The sequence below is a fragment of the Mytilus californianus genome, unplaced genomic scaffold (genome assembly GCF_021869535.1).
Source record: "Mytilus californianus isolate M0D057914Y unplaced genomic scaffold, xbMytCali1.0.p SCAF_35, whole genome shotgun sequence".
Classification (NCBI taxonomy): Eukaryota; Metazoa; Mollusca; class Bivalvia; order Mytilida; family Mytilidae; genus Mytilus; species Mytilus californianus.
Genome location: NW_026262685.1, coordinates 1998011 through 2023333, shown reverse-complemented (window position 1 = coordinate 2023333; position 25323 = coordinate 1998011). Strand labels below are relative to the sequence as shown.

At 32.1% G+C, this 25323-nt stretch overlaps 1 protein-coding gene across 1 annotated transcript in view; it reads right to left on the bottom strand.

The window, feature by feature from the left end:
* Positions 1–18293, bottom strand: part of LOC127736710 (uncharacterized) — a 33192-nt gene extending 14899 nt beyond the window's left edge. The window contains exons 1-13 of the mRNA XM_052247296.1: positions 18103–18293; positions 11678–12673; positions 10833–10981; positions 10505–10612; positions 9250–9386; positions 8428–8499; positions 6638–6736; positions 5927–6017; positions 4801–4884; positions 2305–2511; positions 1230–1400; positions 720–878; positions 191–324 (exon numbers count right to left, since the gene is read on the bottom strand). Coding sequence (XP_052103256.1) covers positions 191–324; positions 720–878; positions 1230–1400; positions 2305–2511; positions 4801–4884; positions 5927–6017; positions 6638–6736; positions 8428–8499; positions 9250–9386; positions 10505–10612; positions 10833–10981; positions 11678–12272 — 2006 coding nt within the window. The 5' untranslated portion in view covers positions 12273–12673; positions 18103–18293. The remainder of the gene's footprint in view (positions 1–190; positions 325–719; positions 879–1229; positions 1401–2304; positions 2512–4800; positions 4885–5926; positions 6018–6637; positions 6737–8427; positions 8500–9249; positions 9387–10504; positions 10613–10832; positions 10982–11677; positions 12674–18102) is intronic.
* Between the last annotated feature and the right edge of the window lie 7030 nt (positions 18294–25323).

Genomic DNA, 25323 nt, shown 5'->3' with positions numbered 1-25323 from the left:
AATCAAAGGAGTCATAACACCACAGATATACTGTGTATTACATGAGAAAACCTCTATCTCCCTGTAGATATACTGCATTACATTAGTAAGAAAACTCCTATTTCTGAGACTTCACCAATAGAATTTTGTATAGCTGAAACAAAAGTCTACATAAATGTATGTCATCATGTTTGTGAAATTGATGACCTACCTATCAGCTAGTTTAACAACATCAGACAAACAGCTCTGTGTCACTGATACAAGTCCACCATAGATATATTTCATTATACTGATCATAGCATCACTTGCCATATCCTCCATGTAAATATGACCACCTTCTTCATACTGAAATTATATGTAGAAGTAAATATAAATCAAGACTTATAACTAAAACATTGCCTACTCATCCAGTCATTGCAGTAATGGTTCAAGTTGTGTTTCAAGAAATAGTTAGAGATTTGACATAATTCAAGTTTTCATTCTCTCAGAATATATTGGTTCTCTTTAGAGTTCTCAAACATTCAATATTTATCTAGTTGTCCTTTATAACATAATGTTACCAAATATTCCTCTAAAATGCTGCTTTAAAAAAAATAAAATATAGCAAAATCTTACATTTTTGCAGAGAACGTTTTCTTGAAATATTTATAACCTATGAAATGTTTTCATAAATGCTGAAGTTAAAACTGTCATGTATTGTCAATAGGGAAATTTGGTAATCCCACTTTTACAGTACAAACCTGTAGAATGCTGTGACATCTACAGCTTAGTATGACTTTATGACAAAATACTATATCACCACCTATTGTATGGATCTGTACATCAGCATGGCTAGATTTGTTTACTAAGGACAACATAGATTTCTGTAAACCTCCTAACAAGTCTGTATTCTGTAAAGGCTGGAAACAAGACAGGTAATTGTGTTGATTTAATATTATCTTAAATGTTTGTTCATTGGCTGAACATAAAAATGTAATTTAGGTAAAACAAAACCGGCATTTTAAATACACAGGATAAATCACATATTTTCAATTTTTTGGCATAAAACTTTTTTGATATCATGGATATATTTACCTCAAAGTAAAAATCTAGAAAAAATTTTGCATGATCTGCAATTACTTTTATTTTCTGAAATTATGATATCCTAAAAAAAACGATGTACATTTGTATAGAATGCATGTAAAATCAGTGATATTGTCAGTATATTGATAGTTATTCAACGGTGCAGTAATAAAATGTCCTTGATTTACCTGTATATTGATTGGCTGTTCTGGACAGAACCCACTACAATCAAAATCAGGGACAGATAACTGAGAAGAATCAGCTGCTAGCTCTGCCAGAATTACAGCTGTTTGTGTAGATGCCACTAAGATTTCCTCTTGGGTATCCCCAGATTCTGATATAGTGTTGTTTCTTGATATCTAAATAAGATAAATTCAGCATTTAAAGGCAATATGTACAAAAAACGTAACCAAAAAAAATTTAATCAGTACATATCTTCCAACACCAGACTTTCATTCCAACAAATAATTCAAATTTTCTTATTTGAGAACTGAACATGGATGTAAAGTTTTATAAAGATAAAAACATTTTAAAAGCTACTGAACCATGAAATATGGTTTTTACAGGAAATGTTCAGTCTCTGCAATATACATCTGCACACCCAATTATATGACTATATGGTTATTGGTTTCTGAGAAATCTATGTGAACACACAAACAGATGCTGGAGGTTCAAAATAGTCCCAAGTAGCTTCTTCAGCAAAAAGACATCAATTTAATGAATACACTCTTTTTTCTCTTAGTCCTTTATGGTATTATCATTTCAGTAGACAGTGCATAAGTACTAACATGATTTATAACATAGGAATTACAAAGAAACTTAGGTTTCAACTCCTTCAGGCAAATTTGTTATTAGATCAATTTGGCTATTCTTTTCAGGTCTATTTTGGCCATATAGCTAGCTCATAACCCTTGAACATATAGGTACTTCCACGGCTTTCAAATTTTTGGGTTAGAGCATTCCTGATGAAGGTAAATCAGGTAAAGATGAAGGTAAATCAGGTAAAGCCCTTCTGGATACACAAAATGATAAAGTCTTATTTTCATTTTACTCCATAAATGCTTTCAACTTTGATGGCTCTGTTTTTTGGAGGTTTTCTTCCATTTCGATATTTCCTTTTTTATATAAAAATAAGGAGATGTGGTATGATTGCCAATGAGAAAACTAGTATTATGTATACTAACAGTAATGCAAGTTTTTTTCATGCAGAAAATAGCTAATTTCATTATCTTCCCAACTGATAAAATTCATTCACTAACTTACCCTTGCGACTGGTGTCTTTATTGGAGTCTTTGGTCTTATAAATGAAGTATCCCTGCCTGGAATTTCAGACATCCTTTTGATCTTTGATCCTGCTTTGACATTGGTGACCTCTATAGGAGGTACTAAACAATCAACATAATAGGTTTCTTTTTTCCAATTTTCTTTATTTTCTGATTGTAAACTACATCTGTTCCATAAGCTTGGTATCTGGAATCAATAAAATGGTATTATATAGCTCAAAGTTGCCTTACTTTAGTATTGATGCCAGCTTACTTCTTTTAGCTTTATAAACTATTAAGGAGGATTTAAGCCTAGAAAAAAACAATATATTCTTGTCATGGCTTCCAAAACGGTCATATATTCAGGACATTTATAAATTTACCGGACATTGTCCGTCTGGGAAAAGCATGAAACAGACATCTACTTTTAGTTTTTAAGGCTTTCTAAAGAGACGGTCAATACATTTTAACATAATTTTAAAAGTTTATGCGATCTTTTTGACCTGACCTTTTGCCTTTAAACAGCCACACATTTCCGATCATAAAAGTGACATGATGAATAAGTACTATCAAAACAAACCCTACTTTAATACCTTCTCATTTTAATCAAGGTTGATTAGTTGTCAGACAGCTGAAATTCACTTGTTCAGGCGACAGGTTAACTATTTTATACCGGACATTAATCGGTCTATTCAAAGTTATTTTCTTACATTTCAGCGGTCTGCATCTAATTAATTTAGTCAAAAAGATTGAAATTATCAGAAATACGTTTAAAAATATGATTTGATGAAAAATTTAAAAAGGTTTTAAACGAAAAATCGTCAGAACCACATTGTTTGAACTAGGCCTAGTACACGTGTGCGCATGTGCGCAGGCGGGAAATTTAATTATGCATCCTAATTCTTCAAAAATGTTAAAATTATCATTGATATCTTTATAAAACGTTCATTTCGAGTATTTTCTTGAAGAAATAACGTAGAAAGAGCTACTTAAACTCAATCGTGCTTTGTAAATGTACATGGGTTTTACATATCCGTCTCTGGTCCATGTTTTACCATTGTCAAGTCAACATCCGGTATTAGGAAAATGTGCTTTTTAAAAACGAAAGTAAAGTTTTTGACAACGTTATTTTGCACAAATAAAGAGTCTAAGGCAGATATTAGTACGCTGATGTTGCACACTTTGAATGATGCACTATCAATTTAACAGTTTACGTCAGAACATCGAATTTATATCAAAGTAAAGTTTAATATCGTTTTTTTTAATGTCAATCATTGGTTATATGATGGCCAACTGATTACTATAATTGCCTTTTGTTACTAAGTCTTAAGGGATTAAAATCGGGATCAGACATAAAATGTCTGGCTGGCTCAAATATTTTTTGGAAGCCCTGATTCTTGTGTCTGTCCAAAATAAAGAACCTGATCAAATGCTTTGGTCATATCTCTATGTTTGTCATATCTTTTACAGTCTCTGTAAAATATTTTTATAAGTTCTGTAGACTGTGGCAATATAAAGCTTGCTAAGCTGTATACTGTATGTTGACCACAAGATGTCTTTTGGGTTGCTGTCTCATTTCTTAATTATCTATATCTCGATAAATTCAAATCAAGGCGCTATAAATACAATGTCAATTGGACTTGGGCGACAATTGAATATTCTATGTTAACCATTTTTTTTAGATCCAAAGACTACATACTTCATTCTATCTTATTGTTTGTTGTTATAAACACAGCTGATAACACATATTTGATTCACAATTCAAAATTAATAGAAGATTGAATGAAAACAAGACCAATACCAGGTCTGGACCTGCATCACTGCATTCAATTGATTGAGGTAACATGTTCAATAACTGATCATTCACAGACCAAATATTAAAAAATCATTCACTTCAAAAGAAGCCAGGAAAAGTTTGACGAAAATTTTCCTTGGTGGTCTCTTGATAGCGTGTTCGCCTGGAGTGCGGGAGATCGCTGCAGACCAAATATTAAATCAATCCCTTTCATAGAGAGGCCAAAGTCCAGCATTTACTAGACATGCTTCTGCCTTCGGCAATGCAGGTAATAAGATCAATAAGTTACAACTCAATTTAAACTTATCACTATAAACTGAACTTAAATAGTGTATACATTGTTTGTAGATATAAGAAGATGTGGTATGAGTGCCAATGAGACAAATCTCCATACAAGTCAAAATTTATAAAAGTAAACCATTATAGGTCACAGTACGGTCTTCAACACGGAGCCTCGGCTCACACCGAACAGTATAAGCTATAAAGGGCCCCAAAAATTACTAGTGGCCTATTTCTTTAAATCAAAGACTAAACAGGGAATGCTATTAGTATTGCCCTCTTTTACTTTGGGAGTTCCTGTAACTTAGTCTTAAGAGTTCAGTTTACTTTTGGGTTTAGGTGAGGTTGCGCATGGTAAGGGTTAGATTAATATAGATGACTTGGGACCCCTCTAAGTAAAAGAATACTACAATGTATTTCTACCTGTGATGTCTGTGACACATATTTATCTTCTATACCACTCCTGGCAAACTCTGGTGTCAGACCAGTATCATTCTCCTCTTCTTCCTATATACAGATAAACATGCAGTGTAAGACATAAACAAATATATTATTGTGACAGCATTAGTGTAATAGTCATCAAACAACCAGAGAATATCCAAAAATATGACGTAACACTTGTAACTCCCAAATGGTTAGACTATACCGGAGAACCAAACTACACTGACATGCTATTTAACCAACTGGTTATTTGAGTACCAGAGTTATTCAAGGTTTATTATTTACTATTTATTTAGGTATGCCATGAGTGACCAAACCCATTTACTTGGCATTCCTGATAATATAACTGACTAGAATGTGGTCAGAAGACATTTATCAAGACATCTTCATCATAAAATCTGAATTTGATAAATACTCTAAACTTCCACTAGTTTCACTTTCTAATCATTCTAATAGATAGTGCAAACTTATTTAATGCATAATATTCATCTTCATCAAACTGAAAATTGTAACATTTTCTTCTGATTTTAGCCTCTAAGTGCTATAGATCAAAATAAAATTAAATTAACTCTGCATAATTAAAATTTCTCAGTGTCTGACTATTTTAAATAACAATACAAAAATCAGAACTAAACAAGTGAATCTGTGAGCTACTGCTCACTAATGATGCCCCCGCCCCGTTAAATGTATAAGGTAAACAGGAAGTTGTTGAGTGATGAGTCTGCAAAAGCATCACACGGTATAGCTGACTCATATAAACCCTGAAACCAAATTTCAGAAATCCTTGTAATGTAGTTCCTGAGAAAGATGCGATGAAAAATATTCATGGGACGGACGGACGGACTGACGGATGGATGGATGGACTGACGGATGGACGGACAGACAGAGGTAAAACAGTATACCCCCACTTTTTATAAGTATAAATATAACTTCTAGGCTAGATCCCCAATCCATATGTTTGGATACAGCCCATTTACACTGCTATATATACTGAAAATTCATAAATTATTGTGATGTTTTTATAAATGCGAAAAAGGATTCGCAGTAATAATTGCTTTCATTAATATCTGAATATACAGTATACTATAAAAGTTTTTAACTTAAGTACCTGAGGAACTAACATATTAGTAACTCTCATTGACAATCTTCTTTTCTTCTCCTCGTTGGTCATAGCTACTAACAAGGGTGGATCACCTGGTCTGTAAAAGGTCATTGAAAAATGTAAGTAAATTGTACATATATTCCAATGAAATTACAAAATATTCTACCTATAGTAGTATATCAAATCAAATTTGAACACTATTACAATTATAAAATATGAATAGTAATATCTATTTACACATATTTTTTTTTAATATTGATACATATTTCATATTCAGAAATTATTGACTGCATTTTTTTATGGCTTTTGAATGTCAAAGGCAAGATGTGAAATTAAGGCATATTCCGTATTAATTAAATGAATGGGGGAGTTTGAAAGCACTCTTTTTCCCAAGATCCCATACACATACAATTTTAATTAGAAATTTGTTGCACTATTATGTGAAATATGTTTCAAAGACCCCACCCTACAACCCCTCAACATAGCATTGATACAATTTCTGGAAATGATTTAGGTTATTAAAATGCATGTTTTCATTCCTGTGATACTTAATTTTTTACAATAATAAGAACATTGCCTAAATTTCATAATTTACAGAATTTCATTTTACAGTTTTTTTAATGATACATTTCCTAGTCTTGCAGTTCTTTACGTCTACAAAATTTCTAAACACATAAGTACTTATAGCTTTGTACCTTACAATATATATGTACCAACCCTTTCTTTTTCTTGCCTTTCTTTGCTTCAGGTTTGTCAACAGATTTACTCTCTGATATTGATATAGCCATGGCCATTTGTAAGTCTGCATCAAACTGGCTAAAAATAGAAAATGTTAAAATTTAAATACAGTAAATTCAAAAATTATTGTGATGTTTTTATAAATGCCAAAAATGGGACAGTATCAGGTTCCCAATAATAAAAACTAGCAGTCATAAATCAAGTAGTGGTTCTCCTTCACAAAATTGTTGCAATCGCATGAATTAGATACTGTAAATTCAGAAATTATTGCGAGGTTTTTATTAATGCGAATAATGCGAGTGGATGACGATCGCAATAATAAGAACTCGCATTCTGATATCTTATACTTATATCTGTATGCAGATTTTCCTGAAATCGCAATAATTAATCTCGCATTTTAGTCCATCCTTCAAAAATCGCAAAAATAAATGCACGCAATAATTTCTGAATTTACAGTAGATCTAGCATTTTTACCAGTAATCAGTGATTCGAAATAATAAATGTATGCATTAATTTCTGAATTTTCAATCATCTGATTTGTTAAGCATTTTCATTTTAAGAAATATGTATGGTATAACTTGTTCTAGATCAAACATATAAATTTGATTGATAATAGTTGTCCATTGCCATTAAAAATGTCATAAATGTTAAATGCAAAATCCAGGAGAGGGGCAAATGTATAAACTAATAGAAAGTACATACCATATGCATGTAAATTTAGTTTTCCTCATGCAAATTTAAAATTGTAAGTGCAATGCCAAATCTGCATTAAAATAGTCAAATCTGCTCAATAGGATGTAAAAACAAGCACACATCACAACTCAATTTTTTTTCACTACCTTAGGCAATATAAAAAATACTACATTTGGATTCAGCTCCAGACACTAAGTGTTGTTCCAGAAATAAATGTATGGGGGTCGAAAAAGCGAGACATAGCGATCCTACATTCCGTCGGCGTCGTCGGCGGCGGCAGCGTCCACAAATATTCACTCTGTGGTTAAAGTTTTTGAAATTTTAATAACTTTCTTAAACTATCCTGGATTTCTACCAAACTTGGAAAGAAACTTGTTTATGATCATAAGATAGTATCCAGAAGTAAATTTTGTAAAAAAAAAAATCCATTTTTTCCGTATTTTACTTATAAATGGACTTAGTTTTTCTGCCAGTTAACATTACATTCACTCTGTGATTAAAGTTTTTAAAATTTTAACAACTTTCTTAAACTATCCTGGATTTGTACCAAACTTGGACAGAAGCTTGTTTATGATTAAAAGCTAGTATCCAGAAGGAAATTTTGTTAAAATTTTATTCCATTTTTTCTGTATTTTACTTATAAATGGACTTAGTTTTTCTTCCAGTTAACATTACATACAGTCTGCAGTTTAAGTTTTTAAAACATTTATTAGATTCATAAACTATCCTGGATTTTTACCAAACTTGGACAGAAGCTACTTACAATCAAAAGATAGTATAGAGAGGAATATTTTTATTAATTTTTTTCCTCTTTTTTGTTGAGCCTGCGATTAACAGCAAAAGTAGGCGAGACACTGGGTTCCGTGGAACCCTTACAAATTTTTTTACCTTGTCATGCAAAAACATTTGATTGATAGTTCCTTACAACTGCTCAGGCTATCTTTCTTTAATTACAACCATCAACCAAATTTCAATATAAGCGCATTCTGACCACCAACCCCTATAAATCAATGCTGTAACAACCCTTTCTAATACTAAATATTTTCCTCATGAAGCTTATCATATGATAATCTTACCTTTTAGGCTCTTTTGGAGTTTTTTTAGTTTTAGTTGAAACTGAACTTGATCTTTCTTTACCTTTCAGCTTACTGGAATACACAACACTCAATGTGTTACTAATATATCTTAAAATACTAGTTTGCCATCATTTAAACAGTTTATGGTTATTCCACATCAGTTAATAGAACATGGTTTTTTTTATTTAAGCACGTGTACTAGTTAATTATTATTTGACAATTTGTGGTGAAAAAAGTCTATTTCTTTAATTTTCATTGTATGCAGAATTTGTTTGCAACCATGGAATCAACAATTCATGAAAATACATTTTTTGGTCAATCCACAAACAGTTGGGTTTCCATGAGAAAAAAAATCCAGTGCAGCCTGGTACTCATCTTAATATTTATTTCAGAGTAAACTTCAAGTCAGGAGTCTGAAATTCATTGGTTGTCATAGTTCACTGTCTATCATATCTGATTTTTTGTTTATTGTTTTGTACATACATTAGGCCATTGATTTTCTTGTTTTTAACTTGTTTTACAATTTGTTATGTCAGGTCTTTTATAGCTAACTATTGAGTATGGGTTCTGCTCATGTTGAAGGCTTATAGTTGCTTATATCTAAATCATTTGTTCTCTATAAGATAATTGTCTCATTCACAATTATACATAATCTTGATATTTTTACATTAGGTAGTACACCATGGCCAGCTAATATTATCACATGGTGTCCACATTAATAACTATCTCATAGTAGAATTACCTCTGATGAGATTTGGGCAGGATACCAGTTGCCATTAACATCTGGTGTCCATATTAATAGCTACCTCATAGAGCAGTTACCTCAGAGAAGATTTGGGCAGTATACCAGCTGCTATTAACATCTGGTGTTCCTCTTCTTGTTTCTTCATTAGTTTTAACATCTGATCTGTTGTTACTTTCAGTTGCTGGCCACATTTCTTTACATGTACTTTCCTGGCCTGATTAAAAATATCTTCACCATGAGATAAATGTACAGAATTAATCATGACATCCTGCAAAACCCTTTAAATAGTATTTTTTTAAAAGTATCTTACAGTTCACCTTGATACTTTTTTTATAGAAATGAAATTGTCTTTTCAGACATCATATGCAGAAATTGTCACTCCAATATTGAAAATTTAAAACCAGAGGTGAATCTTCAGATCATGTTGATTTGTGTACTACTACATCCAAAATGGATAATTAAATCATTCCAAAAGAAATGATCAAGACAAAGTTTTGTTTGTGAAGTTGTTTAATCTTGTTGGTATTGAGTGTCTTGACAGTCCATGAAGTGTTTTATAGTTTCTGTAAGTCACTTCTATTGTGTGAAACACATCTATTGTTTTTTTCAATTATATACTATTAAAAATCTGCTAATCTTTGAATTTGGAGTATTCACACAAGGTAAAATTGGAAACCCCAAAATTGCAGTGGTTGTTGTAGATATATGACAATCTTCATTTTCATTATTTGGAAAATAGGTGGTAAAAGGTAGATCTTTGACTTTGACCCTCTTCTGGATTTTGCATTTAACATGTATGACATTTTTGATGGCATTTGACAACTGTTATCAATCAAATTTACTTAAAAAATTTAAAGACTAAGGACAATTTAGAGCTTGACATATTTATATATAGACACCTGTGCATTGTTGCCCTTTAGATTTTATTTCATTATTTTATTTGGTGGTTGCTGTCTCCTTGCCTTGAGTGTTGGAAGTTGGGGTTTCGAATAAGAGAGACAGGTCAAACCAAAGACTTGAACATTTGCATTTGCTACTTTTCTGCTATGCATGCAGTATTTAGGATTAAGAGCAAATACTGGTCAGCTTGAAGAAATGCGTCTGGGTAGGGTAACATGTGTTGCTGGGGAAGATTACCTTGTGAACTAGCATATTGAAATTTTTCTCAGCAAACAGGTCTAGAACAAAGCATGGTTCATATTGAAATCACATATACATGTTCTTGTCCTGATATGCTTGTAATATTTGTCACTGGAAATCATAGATCCATCATCATCATCATTATATATGTAAACCCCACATCTCCTTAACTCATTCTTACAGAAGACTTACATTTTCAGTTTTACAAGGTTTACCACACATGGGACAATCCAGAACTGCAGTTTTAGCATTTTCTAAAGCTTTTTTCTCTAAATCTTTTATATTCTGTTCCTCTTCATCCTACAATATTAAATAAATACAATTTCCCAAATATTAAGACTGTATTTCTGTAGAAATAGTAATTTACCTTTTTTTTACAATTATTATTTTCTTCAACTGTTTAACTGTAATTTTGTTTTAACTATTAATATATTTGTGCTGTCTGTCAAATATTCTATGACCTACAATTGATCTCCTTTAACAAGTTAAAAACCTGCCCCTGACTGTAGTTAAACCTTACCTTGTCAATACACCTATTTAGATGTTGTGTGCGTCTTTGAGAGTTCATTTTTGACAAGTCTTTTTGACATATCTGACAAAAGAAACATTCCACTTTTTCTACTTTTGGATAAGCTGATTTTACTCCTTGTCCAACAACCTCTTCTGATTCTTAAAACACAAATAAGATAAATTAATATCTTTTATATAGCCCTTCCAATAACACTGAATTACCAACATAACAAAACTATAAATTCTGCTGTAAATAAATATTTTCAATTGAAAATATTTATATATATGTCAAAACAATCTGTAACAGCTATTGTTTAAAATCCTAGATAGTTTCTATAAAGTGGGTTGTGAATGTGACTCGATTCACTTTCTATTTTGCAATAAATAATCACATTTCACATAAAAACACATCTTCTCATTACTAGTATATGGTCTCCTTAATGGATTGATGAATACTATAAGTAACAGAGTAGATGAAGAACAGCAATAAAACCAGTCCCTTCAGTGTGTGTGTAAATTTTTGAGTCTCAGCTGGTTTAGTCATTTATTTATACAGTGCTTCTACATTCTTTCAAATGCTTGAGTTCCTTTATGAGTTCCTAAATAAATGTGTTTTTGTGTACAAGTGGCCTCATTTAAACTGCTTTAAAAGAAGATTTGTTCCTGTTCAAGTAACTTTCCAAACACACCAAAACTACTAGTACTATTAGTATTAGTGTATGTTAGTGAGTGACCTCCCCTACCTCACCAACCCAGTGTTTACATAACATATGTACCTGTGTGACTGGTCAAACTATATGTATATATACACATGCATGATTGGTCAAAGTTGAACCTTCAGTTTAAATGAAGTACCTGCTTGAGTTTTTCCTCTTTGAAACCTTGATTTAAGACAAGTCCGTAGATGTGTAGCCATGTCTTGTGAATCTAAGTCGTCTTTACCACATGCCAAACATCTTCCTTTACTTCCTGGTTTGTCATCATCTTCACAATCTATCTCAATTACATTGTGCTGATCAGCCTCAGTATCATTTTGGTTTTTAGTTTTATCAGTAGTATTTTCAATTTTTGTTGTATCCTCTGTAACTTTATTTATCGTTGAACAAGATGGTTGATTTAAAAGCACTGCATTTGTGCTTTCAGTATCCTTTAACATTTCAGTTTTGATCTGAACTTTCTTTTTAGATTTTTCATTTTTGGGGGCTTTGGCAGAATTTTTATTGATTAAATTTCTCCTGGTTGACTTCCCTTTTTTCATTTCATCTTCCTTACTTTGAGATTCACTGCTGCTAAAGAATTTTTGCATCTTTTCTACAGATCTGAATTCACAGGTTTCATTCAAAGAGGCATGTTTTATAATATCTACATGATCTGTGCACGGTTTTATAACCTTCCTCTGAAGAGAAAGTTTTGTTTTCTGGGTTTTTGAAATTTCACCAGAGGAAGTCATTGTTCAAAGATTGATGGTGTGTTAATTTTTATTTTTTTAAATAACACAATAACAAAATGTCACATATCAAGAAAAATAAGATACACCAATTTTCAATGTTTTTTTCTCATCACCCACATCTACTCCAAAATATAAACAAACAAAAAGAATTCATAAAATCAACCATTACAATCTCTATGAGTATAAAAGTCAAATGTAAGTAACAAATTTGTTTACAGATCAATCTCCCTTTATACACAATATAGATATAATTTTAGACAGATTTCACTGGTTTAATACTAGCTTTCTCAATAGTTTTTAGCTGACTAATTTCTCTTTGTCTTCTTATTGTTTCATCTCTCCATTCCTGATTTTTCTTTATCTGAATGAACAGCCTAGATTTTTCTACATCAACAAAATAACTGAAATGGATAAAAAAATAATTACCATTCTCTATGAGACGAGAAAGGAAATGATATATGACAATAACCCTGTGAAAAATGTAGTGTGTAGTTTTCCCACCAAGTGTGTTATATTTGAATACCTTTAAATATCTCTCAGTCTCCATATGATATTTCAAGTATAAAAAAAAACAATGAATGTCTTCAGTGTTTTTTTATCCAATATATATCGTATATCAAAAATTGTTAACTTATTCAAGCCTTTAAAGTTAATTTCATTCATAAATGAACAGGTTAATATAATCTGAACATATTTTAGTGCAGAAAGGTCATTAGTGATGTCACTATGACATCATAAACATGTTTAATTTAACCCCTTCAAATTGTTTCACATTTGGTCATCCCAGAGTCTTTTATTGTGTTAGAACTAAATATACGACATGTATGATATGGGTTTCACTCACTCGAGTATGGTGACCTGTAATTATTTACATTAACATCTCTGTCTTTCTGTTTGAATGGAGAATTGTCTCATTGGCAATCCTACCACATCCCCTATTTTTATATAAGCTTCAAAACATTAAGTGGAACTATATTTTATACTTTTACTTGATATATATAAAACATTCATTTCATACTAGGGGATTTTTACCTCGGTCATGTTTGTTGTACTATGTATGTCAACCTTTTGTGAATCTTATAAGAGGGTGGTAAAGGGTTATTTTTGTGCAACGTTTTCGGCTTTTTTATTTCACGTGTTTTGACGTTTTATTTCTCGTTTTCTCGTGTTTGGTTTGATGTGCGTGCTTCGTGTTTCCCCTTATTTATTTTCCGTGTTACATGTCGGTACTCTAAATTTCTCGTGCTTGTCCCGCGTTTGATTAAAAAGGAAACCGGGACTAATTTCAAGTCACCTCGGATATTTACAATTCTATATTATATGTATGGTATGTAATAAAGTCCATCAAATTACTATGAATAATATTTTTTTTCAAATCAGATGCAACTAGCGGACGCTAAAAGGTGACCGCAGGGTCTTCATGTCTATTAATAATGACTGCATGATCTCCAAGAACGGCTGAGTAATAACTTCTAGTACGTTTTTCCTTAATATTTACGATTTAATTTCTTGTGTTTTGTTTTTCCTGATTTTTATTTTCCATACAACGTTTTTTCGATTTTTATTTCACGTGTTTCCGTGTTCAGGTCCCCCCCCCCCCCCCCCCCTTACCACCCTCTTATTAAAATGTTTGAAAAACAATTTTTGTTTTGATGACACAGATTTTCAAAATTGACATTTTTGTTGCAATATTTTAAAAGGTCAAGCAAAAAGGCAAATATTTCAATTGTAGTTCCACTGTCAGATCTTACAAATTTTGATGTACACATGTAAACAAAATGAAAAGAACAATTTTAGATAATAGGCTTCTAAGTTTTTATAGATGAGCTGCCAAATTAAATGCAAACCAGCAGTTTACAAAATTATTTTCTAAATGGAATGACAACTCATACATGTCATACCAATGCAATGCTTAATAGTAAATATGTAGTTTATGTTTAATTTTGTAATATCATTTTTCATGATATGCTGTCTTGATAATTACATCAAGTTTAGTGCAGATCTTATCATTCAATTCTGTGAAAGTATGTTGCTTGCTATCCTTATCTGCTTTCAGCATTAATATGCTATTTTATTTTAGCCATGCATGTGTAGTATCTTATGTTTTTTACATGTGTGTATTGTCCTTATATTATGTGTTTTGTTTTCAATACACTGTATCGCTATTCCGTTCAATTGCAAAAAAAAAGTCACTATAGAGACAACTTTCCTCTGCAAAAATGAAGTCCTCAGTAAAGAGCTGAGGGAGGAAATAAATGGGGAATTTGTCCATGGGACACAGATGATGCCCCAGCTTTCATATAATATTATAAAGGGACATAACTCAAGAACTGTAAAAGTGACACTACCCAAATTCTTACTTGGTCTGAGTTTTGTGGTAATAAGCATTGTGTATAAGTTTCATAAAATTTGGTTGAGGCAAACTCAAGTTAAACTTAGAGAACGGAACGAAAAATTCAGCAATTTTTCCATTTGTAAACGGGCATAACTCTAGAAAGGTAAAAGTGATGCCATCCAAATTTAATCTTGATCTGTGTTTTGAGGTAATAAGCATTGTGTATAAGTTTTATAACATTTGGTTGAAAGTTTCATAACATTTGGTTGAGGCAAACTAAAGTTAGAGAACAGAAAACCAATTTAGGGATGTACGGACACATGTAGACGGACAAGCGTAAAACTTAAAAAGTTTTGAAATTTTGTTACATTATGATAATTTTTTGAAACACAAATTAAAGTTTTATGCACAATACATTGTTAAAACAGGGCCCCAGATAGCTTCAACTGGTTTGTGATGTCAAGAAAAAGTTGTATAACTTCAGAAATTATCTGGATTGGAATAAATAGTGGTAAGGAGTACATGTATTCTATTATACGAATATTGTGGTCACCAAGTTCAGGTGATTCAAGAAGTCTTACAGGGCTTCCTCTACAATTTCAACAACAAACATGGCGGAATGTAAACAAACATCACAAGATCTTCGCATCACTTTCAAGCCTCGAGTATAAACTCCCAGTATATTCATATTCATATTCATAATAAAACTCTGATATACAATTTTATGAAGAGCTAAGCAAAGTGACACAATGCAAGACATGCAAGAGTAACACTGATATGATTTTTACACCATCTATATAGTTATGTATATTTGTGCTTTCGAGACATTTCAGCCATACAACCAGATCGGCAAACAATGTCGTTTCGGCCATAGTCAATTCTGTGTATTCAGAGACATAAAATGATTTTTATATCCCTGGTATATTTAAACAAAATGCAAAATATGTGTAGCGTTTAAATGTTGGTATTGTCACTTATTTTGTACTTAGTAATAATGTCCATGATGTCCTTCACAAATGTATATGAGCGCCAAATAAACACCAAGGGAGTTTCTTTGTAATAATGTCCATGATGTCCTTCACAAATGTAGATGAGCGCCAAATAAACACCAAGGGAGTTTCTTTGTAATAATGTCCATGATGTCCTTCACAAATGTAGATGAGCGCCAAATAAACACCAAGGTAGTTTCTTTGTAAAACAACAGAGCAACTTCCTATTTTTTAATTATAACTTTTTCGAAATGATCATTCAATTTATACATGACTAAATAATAACACCATACACAGGCTTCATTAACAAATGGCTAGTGTATGTTGCTTACAAGACTGCATATATATATATATATATATATACATGATATAGAGCACTACAACATATTCATAACTGGTGGAGGCATCACTGTACATAGATTAATGCAGATCACAAGTTCTACATACAAATGTATGGTTCCTCTTCAAAAGGGGTTAAAGATACAGAGGTAAGGATAAGGGAATCCAGGTCCGTTCACACTGATTCGCGTTCGCCCTAATACCTGTTCACCCTGGGTCCGTTCGCCCTCATTCCTGTTCGCACTGAGTCTGTTCGCCCTGATTTTTATTTTATTTTGTTGTCTTGTATAATATGAATTATTTGAATTAATTATGTTGAAGTTTGTTGAAAATTCCGCCGAAATATTTATGTTGTATTGCTGCTACCAGATAATTATTTTTCTTTTGATTTGCATTGAATTTTCTTGCCAGAATATTCATCATGTTGAATGAGGACAGTATTTTGAAGAAGAAGAAGAAGAAGAAGAAGAAGAAGAAGAAAATAAATTAGGCGTTTACGATACAGACTTGTCTTCTTTTACAAAATTATACACGAAATTGTTGCAGTCCCTACATATAACCTTTTGATCCCACTAGACAATAGAACTAGACATAGCAATCCACACTCATTTAGGCAAATACAAACATCTAAAGACAGTTATAAATACTCATTTTATCAACGAACAGCTGCAGTTATAAATTGGAATCATCTGACACAACAAATAGTATCATGCAGTACAGTACAGGGATTCAAGAGTATGATCTCAGAATCTGCTCTCATCCCCATTTTTTATCCCTAACTATTTTGTTATCAAATGTATATAGTTTTATCTAAATGAAATTTTTCAAATGTGCATACATTATTTTGATTTTTTGATTTTGTTTCTTTTTATTTTTTCTTGCTACAATGTAAATTATAAAATTTCAATAATTGAAGGATCGCTAGAAACTTAAAGAAGAAGTGTTCAGGAACTGGAGACCAAGTTATCTGTATGAATTTATGTCTTTTTTGAAACCTTGTAACAATTTCAAAACAATCCAAACAGGTATAGCAAGATCCAACTCACTCAACACCTTGAGATCAAAGAAGCCAAGCGGCGAAAACAATTTCACTTTAATGTCTTACAATTCTTACATCATTGTTTTAACTCATTCCAAGCTGACTTGTTTATTTAAAAAAACAATTTCATTATTAATCCATCAAAAACAATAACTACAACAATCAGTGAGATCAAAGACATCGTAATCATATCTAATCAGCATTCTAAATTACAAAACTTTGAATTTTCGGAATACTAGGGCATTTCCACATATTACCTTAGCTGTATTTGGCAAAACTTTTAGGAATTTTGGGTCCTCAATGCTCTTCAACTTCGTACACTTTATTTGGCATGTAACTTGTTTGATTCGAGTGTCACTGATGAGTCTTTTGTAGACGAAACGTGTGTCTTGCGAACAAAATTTCAATCTTGGTATCTATGATGAGTTTATTTACAATCAACAGTCATTACAAGTAATTCTGAGTAAAAACAAATGTAACAATGAAGCCAATAAGCCTGATTAATGCTCCAAAACAAAAACCTTTTTTTTTTAATTTCAATGTTTATTCATGAATTTGGAGATATACATTTTTAATATTTACCATTTAAATATCTGAATAAGATTACAAAACTTTAAATTAAACCATTAATATTATTTTTTTTATAAAAATTAGGGCGAACGGACTCTATGGGCAAACGGACTCAGGGCGAACGGACCCAGGGCAAACATGTAATTAGGGCGAACGGACCCGATACCAGGATAAGGTGTATGATCATTATAAAACCACTGAAGTCTGAACCATCGGACTATCGAAACGTCGGATCATTGGATCTTTGGACTGTTGAACCTTCGGATTACTACTACGGCCCCGTTGTGTAAAATGCATTATTGTATGGACGGACATATCTGCGTATTATGGGTTTTCCTGCTATTTAGAATACACTGTGACGTAATAACAAAAATACCGAACTCCAAGGAAAATTCAAAAAGAAAGTCCCTTATCAAATGGCAAAATCAAAAGCTCAAACACATCAAACGAATGAAAAAACAACTGAAAAAGCATAAAAGCAAGCATAGTACGAATTCATATGACGTACGAAAACATGATCCGACGATTTTTTATGCCAATTATGGTCGATTTTCTTACTTCAATACAGCTCCTAATCCCAGGCCAAAAGCAACAACTCCGAATACGAATCTGTTTCGCAATCTATAAGCTGCTGTTCCCCGCATATAATTTGATCGCTTTATTTCTTGTCCGTCCATATCAATGCATCAATTTTATTATTTTCATGCTTTTGTGGAGGCTGCCATCTTTGCAAGGTCGTTACTTGTGGAATTAGGACAACTCGGACCAACGACAACTCGGACCAATTGTTTTATTGAAGATTCAAGATTTGTAATTGGTCAATCGTTTTTTAAGTGGCGACCCGAAAATCTCATAGTCCATTTGCGCCAATTGTTATTATCATATCTGTAAAATTATGTCTTTGCAATATTCATTGAGGTATGGTCTTCGACAATCGATTGAAAAAATGATCGTAACAATAGAATCGATTGATAATGATTGAACATCAATTGTCAACTGCATTTAAAATTATAAATACTCTATTGTAACGACTGATTACATTGACATTGATTGCACAACAAATTTCAGCTCAATCAACCCCATAAAACGTTAGTATACATGTTATACATCTATTGTAACGATTGCTCACAACTAAATGATCAGCTCATCAAAAATTACAAATGATCGTCACGATATATTACTCAAAATCAACTCAATTTAAATTGCAAACCCACGATCGTTACGGTAGATATGATTGATCGCGATTGATTAACAAATATCAACTCAATCAAGGCAGTAAAAAGTGCAAACCCTCCATAGTTTCGATAGATACGATTAATCACGATTGATAACCAAATATCAACTCAGTCAACCCAATAATGATTGCACACACTAGAGCATTACGATATATATAATTGACCAAGAGTATTTATCGTTCAATTGATCAACTCTTAAATGATTGTAACGATTGAATACGATCGATACGATCGTACGTGAGTCTTAAACACAAGCAGAGACATTTGATTGAATTGGTCACTTTTTAAACGATATCAACGATTGATACGATCGTGACCATTGAAAGCCACATTAGACAGATTGAATACGATAGATACGATAATGAATTGGTCACCTCTTAAACGATCGTAATAATTGAATACGGTTGATACGACCCATGAAAACCACATGAGACAAATGATTTAATTGATCAACAGTTTTACTCTTAAACGATCATACCGATTGAATACGATTGATACGATCGCAGCTCTTGACAACCCTATGAGACAGTTGATTGAATACAATCGATACGATCGTGAGTTTTGTAAACGAGTAGAGACAGCTAGTTGATTGAAGTTTAAACTCTTAAACGATCGTAACGACTGATACGATCATGACACGCTTGAGACAGTTGATGTTTTATTAACTCTTGATCGTCCGTAACGATGGAATACGATCGATTCGATCGCGAGTCTATAAAACAAGAAGATACAGTTGATTGAATTGATCATTTAAACGATCGCAATTCATTCAACTCTATGGATAAAGGGTTGATTGAAAAGATTAAGAGAATTGATTACATATGGAATAGTAAACTTTCTACAACAATGGGTTGTTTATTGATTTTGATACTTTTAATATTCTTGGGCCAACTCCATTGGTCCCGGTTGATTTATTAATATCTAGATTTGTGAGATATTTAAAGACATCACCATTTGTGACAGTATACAGTGAAAACAACGTGTTATCATTAATTTTGGATTTCACATAATTGTTTATTTTCTCTGATTCAAAGTTAGAATGGGGATGTGGAATAAGTTTTTCTCCCACTGAACTAAAGTGATAATTTTACTCTTAAACGATCATACCGATTGAATACGGTTGTGACAGTATACTGTGAAAACAACGTGTTATCAATAATTTTGGATTTCACACAATTTTACCTACAGTGTCCAAGATTTTTGAGAGGACTGTGTTTAAACAATTATATTATAATCAACTGTATCTTCTTGTTTTATAGACTCGCGATCGAATCGATCGTATTTCATCGTTACGAACGATCAAGAGTTAATAAAAAATCAACTGTCTCAAGCGTCATGATCGTATCAGTCGTTACGATTGTTTAAGAGTTTAAACTTCAATCAACTAGCTGTCTCTACTCGTTTACAAAACTCACGAGCGTATCGATTGTATTCAATCAACTGTCTCATAGGGTTGTCAAGAGCTGCGATCGTATCAATCGTATTCAATCGGTATGATCGTTTAAGAGTAAAATGATCGTTTAAGAGTAAAATTATCACTTTAGTTCAGTGGGAGAAAAACTTATTCCATATCCCCATTCTTACTTTGAATCAGTGAAAATAAACAATTATGTGAAATCCAAAATTAATGATAACACGTTGTTTTCACTGTATACTGTCACAAATGGTGATGTCTTTAAATATCTCACAAATCTAGATATTAATAAATCAACCGGGACCAATGGAGTTGGCCCAAGAATATCAAAAGTATCAAAATCAATAACTGTAGATTCTCTTACTCATATTATAAACCTTAGTTTATGTACATGTATATTTCCTGATATTGTTATGAAAGGATTTAGGACGTTATTCGAAATAATTAGAAATTAAGATCAAGGAGATATTAGTTAAACAAACAAATATATTTCTAGTTTATTAAGATAGTGAAAAGTAAAATGGAATATAAATTTCAAATAATTCGTTGATATATATAAGAAGAAAATACATGAGTAAAATAGATCAAGATTCGTAAGAATAACGAACTTTATTTTAGATGCAAGATAATCAGTAATAGTACAAAGTCAAGAACCTCATTAAATAAGTTATTTGACACGCGTAAAGAAGGTTATTAGGTTGCCGGACAGATGTATGTCGAATTGCTATTACATCCAAGGTTATAACCATATTCTCAGAATCATGAATATTCAGTAATACATTAAGGCACACGAGAATGTTTTTAATAACCAATCAAACAGCTGAGATACGAAGATTGATGAATACAAGATAATAATTAAAATTTTACAAATTTTTAATTATCTTTTATTATTAAGATCAGAAATTAAAATTCTTCCAAAAATATTATTCTTTTTAATTTTAGAAAACATAATTCTGATGCTTTTCAAAAACAAATAAATGCATTTTGCATACTATGAAGTAATAAATGTTTTGGCAGCAAATTCCATCGTTTGCAAAAAAGAAGCTCAATTTCGGCTGGGGAACAAGAATGTTGGGTATTCAATAGTGACTATAAAAGCAAATATAAGTCTACTGCCCGTACTATCCTTGTTCCTACCAGCAAATTGAGTTGTCTTATTTATTTCATTAAAAAGGTCGGAAGGCGCGAGTCCCACTCTCGCTGCCAAGCCAGTCCATAACAACGACATGTAGTCCCCAGATGCCCAGACATCTTTCTACCTACAAGAACCATAGGAGAACTTAACATACGAGAGAAGGGAAATCACCATCATGTTTATCAATATAGAAGTCCTAAAGCACATTCATAGTCCCACCTTAACAAGTGTTCCCCCTGTGAAGTACTAGTATTCAACAAAAAGGACCATAAAAACCTTCACAACAATATTCTAAAGTATGCAAACGTAACTCCAATTTTCAAAGCCGCTGATAAGGATGATCCTAACAATTATCGTCCTATCTCAATTTTACCTACAGTGTCCAAGATTTTTGAGAGGACTGTGTTTAAACAATTATATTCATTTTTAACTAAATACAAACTACTGGTACAACAACAATCTGGATTTAGAGAAAAACACTCATGCCACACAGCACTTATCAAAATAATTGACAAATGGTTAGAAGAATTTGACAAAGGCAATTTCACTGCTGTTTTCTTTCTAGATTTAAAAAAAGCATTTGATACTGTTAACCATAACATCTTATTATCGAAACTTAATTTATATAAATGTGATGATCACTCTGTTAAGTGGTTTTCGTCCTACCTTTCAAACAGATTGCAAAAGGTTAAAATTAGAACAACTGAATCAGGATACAATAATGTAACATTCGGGGTCACACAATGTTACATAATAGGACCTTTATTAGTCTTAATCTATATAAATACTCCCGTTTACATTAAAACACACAGAGTCTGAATTATATGCTGATGACACAACTTTGCATATATCGTCCAAATCTATTTCAAACTTAAACTCTTGTTTAAATAAAGACTTTGAAAACGTAATTGAATGGTGTGCTGAAAACAATATGATAATAACATGAATAAATAACAAGAAGTCCAAATGTATGCTTATGGGATCTGAGAGAAAACTTGAGAATTGTAATGATGTCTTGTGTGTATTATCGCAAAATCAGACTTCATTTGACAATGTGGAAGTAGAAAAACTTCTTGGTATCCATATTGATAAAAATCTTTCATGGTCAATTCACATAGATAAAGTATGTGAGATTTTTTCAAGCAGATTATACCTGCTAAATAAATTAAAACGATACTTGCCTCGCAAAGGTGTTATCCTTTTTTACAATAGTTATATATTATCAATAATTGATTATTGTTGCACCATATGGAGTTTTACCGCAAACTGCAACATTGAACAGATCCATAAGCTGCAAAAGCGCACAGCAAGATTAATTTTGAATAAACTTTTTGATTATCCATCAATATCAATGTTTAAAGAACTTAATTGGATGACCATTTTTACACGGATAAAATATTTTCAAGCCATTTTAATGTTTAAATGTATGAATGGACTAGCGCCAGATAATCTTACTAGTAAATTTACTGCGTGCAGTGATCTATATATATATAGTTATTCTCTTAGGTCAACAACATCTGGACATCTTCATTTACCAAGGCCAAAGTCTGAATACTTCAAAAAGACTTTTTAATATTCTGGTCTAATTATTTAGAATAGTTTGCCAAATGATATAAAGGATTCAAGTCATATAGAAAGCTTTAGAGTTAACAAAACAAAATGAGTAGACAAACTTTTTTTTTTCTTAGGACAATCTTGATTACTGTGTTATATGCATTGATTGTCAGTATATGTATTTAATTGTTCATTTTAATGTGTGAAGGCCTCGTGTGAGATTAATAATTGTATGCTAAATGAGTTACCTTCGTTAAATAAAGAATTTATTATTATTATTATTATTGTTGATCCTCTGTCAAATGTCTATTCCATCGATTGTCGAATACTGTACTACCTGTGTCGAAATCAGGTACTGTTTACTCTTGATTTTTTGTCATTTGAATTCCAATGCTGCTTTTTGATTAGCAAACCCCCATTTCGGCTATGATCGTTCCCTGTCCTCGCAATTCTCATCCAGCATGCACACGGTATTATCATATGGTTGGTTCATGTCTGTCATATTTGTTTTAGACGGTTAGATATCAGTCATCAGATGTAGTAACTTATGGTAGGTTATAGTCGTTTTGTAAATTTAGGGCTATTGTTAGGGAAAGGTATAGGTTAGGATTTGGGTGGGTTTAGTTAAGCTCTGTATGGTATGGAATCCCTTAAGTAAAACATTTAGTATACCGATGGCCATAATAGGGTGTGAGGTCCGTAAGGTTTTTTATGTATCTAAATGTAAGAAAGAATTTGAAAATTGTTAAATCTACAGTAGTCATGCATAACTTCTACTTCAGTACCATGTACATGATATAGTCAAGATTTTGTATTTTTTATTCCGTGTACATGTACCTGGTTAATTATACCTTTCCTTAGTAAAAACAATCTGCCTTTTATTTTTGTATTATATATATATATATGTAAATTGTGTAAGTCGGGTTGCTGTCTTTATTGACATATACTGCATGCCTCCTTTTATTCTTATAAATAAAAATAAAAGCACTTAACTTACATTTTGATCATACCATTATACTTAGCATAGACTCCTTAATATTCACATTTTAATTAGACTTTTTATGACACGGATAAGAAGTCATACCTGTTTCAGATATTCCTTCTCTAAACCAAACCGTAATACTGAACATTTATTGTCTTATGATATGATAGCCTTTTTTATAAAAATAAGTAGATGTGCATGATTAAATTTCCAACGAGACGACTACTCACCAGAGACCAATGACGTGCATAAATGCAGGCAACTATATAGGTCAACGTACGGTCTTCAACAATGAGCAAAACTCATACCGTCTAATTGTAAAACAATTCTAACGCGAAAACGTTATAAAAACGTATAAAACAGTTGAAACGGGTTGTCTGTTTTCTTCAACCCAGTTCTGTTAGAGACTGAAGTCTAACGTTAATTTCTTATTTCGTTGCTGTAGCTGTTAGAGTCATCATGCATTAAACTTGTTCCAACATTTATTGCAAATAAAAACAAAATATATCTTATCAGTATATAGAACCAGAATTTTTCTTTTTTGGTGCAATTCCCATGAAAAACTGCATACCATTAACATTCAGCTAGTAGCACGATTCGATTTATTTACAAGTGGTGCATCTTCCACCAAGCACCAGAGTAATAATAGCGTTCCTTTGCAACAATGTAAAAACTATGTAACTAAAGGTGAAACTTCTTATTCTCTTGAATTCACAGAATCTAAAGAATTCCAAACATAACATAATGCATGCAGTGCAAAACGTTTATTAGTGGCTTTCATATTTTGACAAAATATGTGTATGGTTGCAGTCAAACGTAGTTTGTCCGAAATGCTCAGCAATGACAACAGAGATCTGATATTTTCCAAACTATCCCAATGTGTGGATAAAGAAATTTGCTGAAAGGAGAGGTGTAGGGCTGACAAAGAGAGGTTCCAGCCTAATGTTCATCAATTAAAACTAGAGGCCCTATAAAGAGCCTGTGTCGCTCACTTATGTGCATAATCAACAATGGACACTCCAATATTGTGGACTAGAATAGAATCCATGACAACAATCGCTTTTTTGTTGATCTTGTGTAACATAAAATAATGTCATTCATGAAATATTGTCCATCCGACAAAATTTCATATAAAATATTGTCCGCGCAAACTATTTCATAATGAAATACTGTCTAGGACGATATTTCATTATGCAATAGTGTCCTTCTCCATGAAATTTTGTCACCTCCTTCTATCCAATATTTCACTGTGAAATTCTATCTATGACAATATTTCACTGTGAAGTACTGTCCACGAAAATATTTCTTAATCTAATTATGTCTTCCCTGAGGATTCATCTGCCAAGAAATTGCGAGCGTTTCTGGATTATTTTTTTTTCTTTCAAATTCATGAAAAGTATGTGTATAACAGTAAATTGCTGCATAAATTAATACAGCAGGTTTGTTTGTTATTATCAAT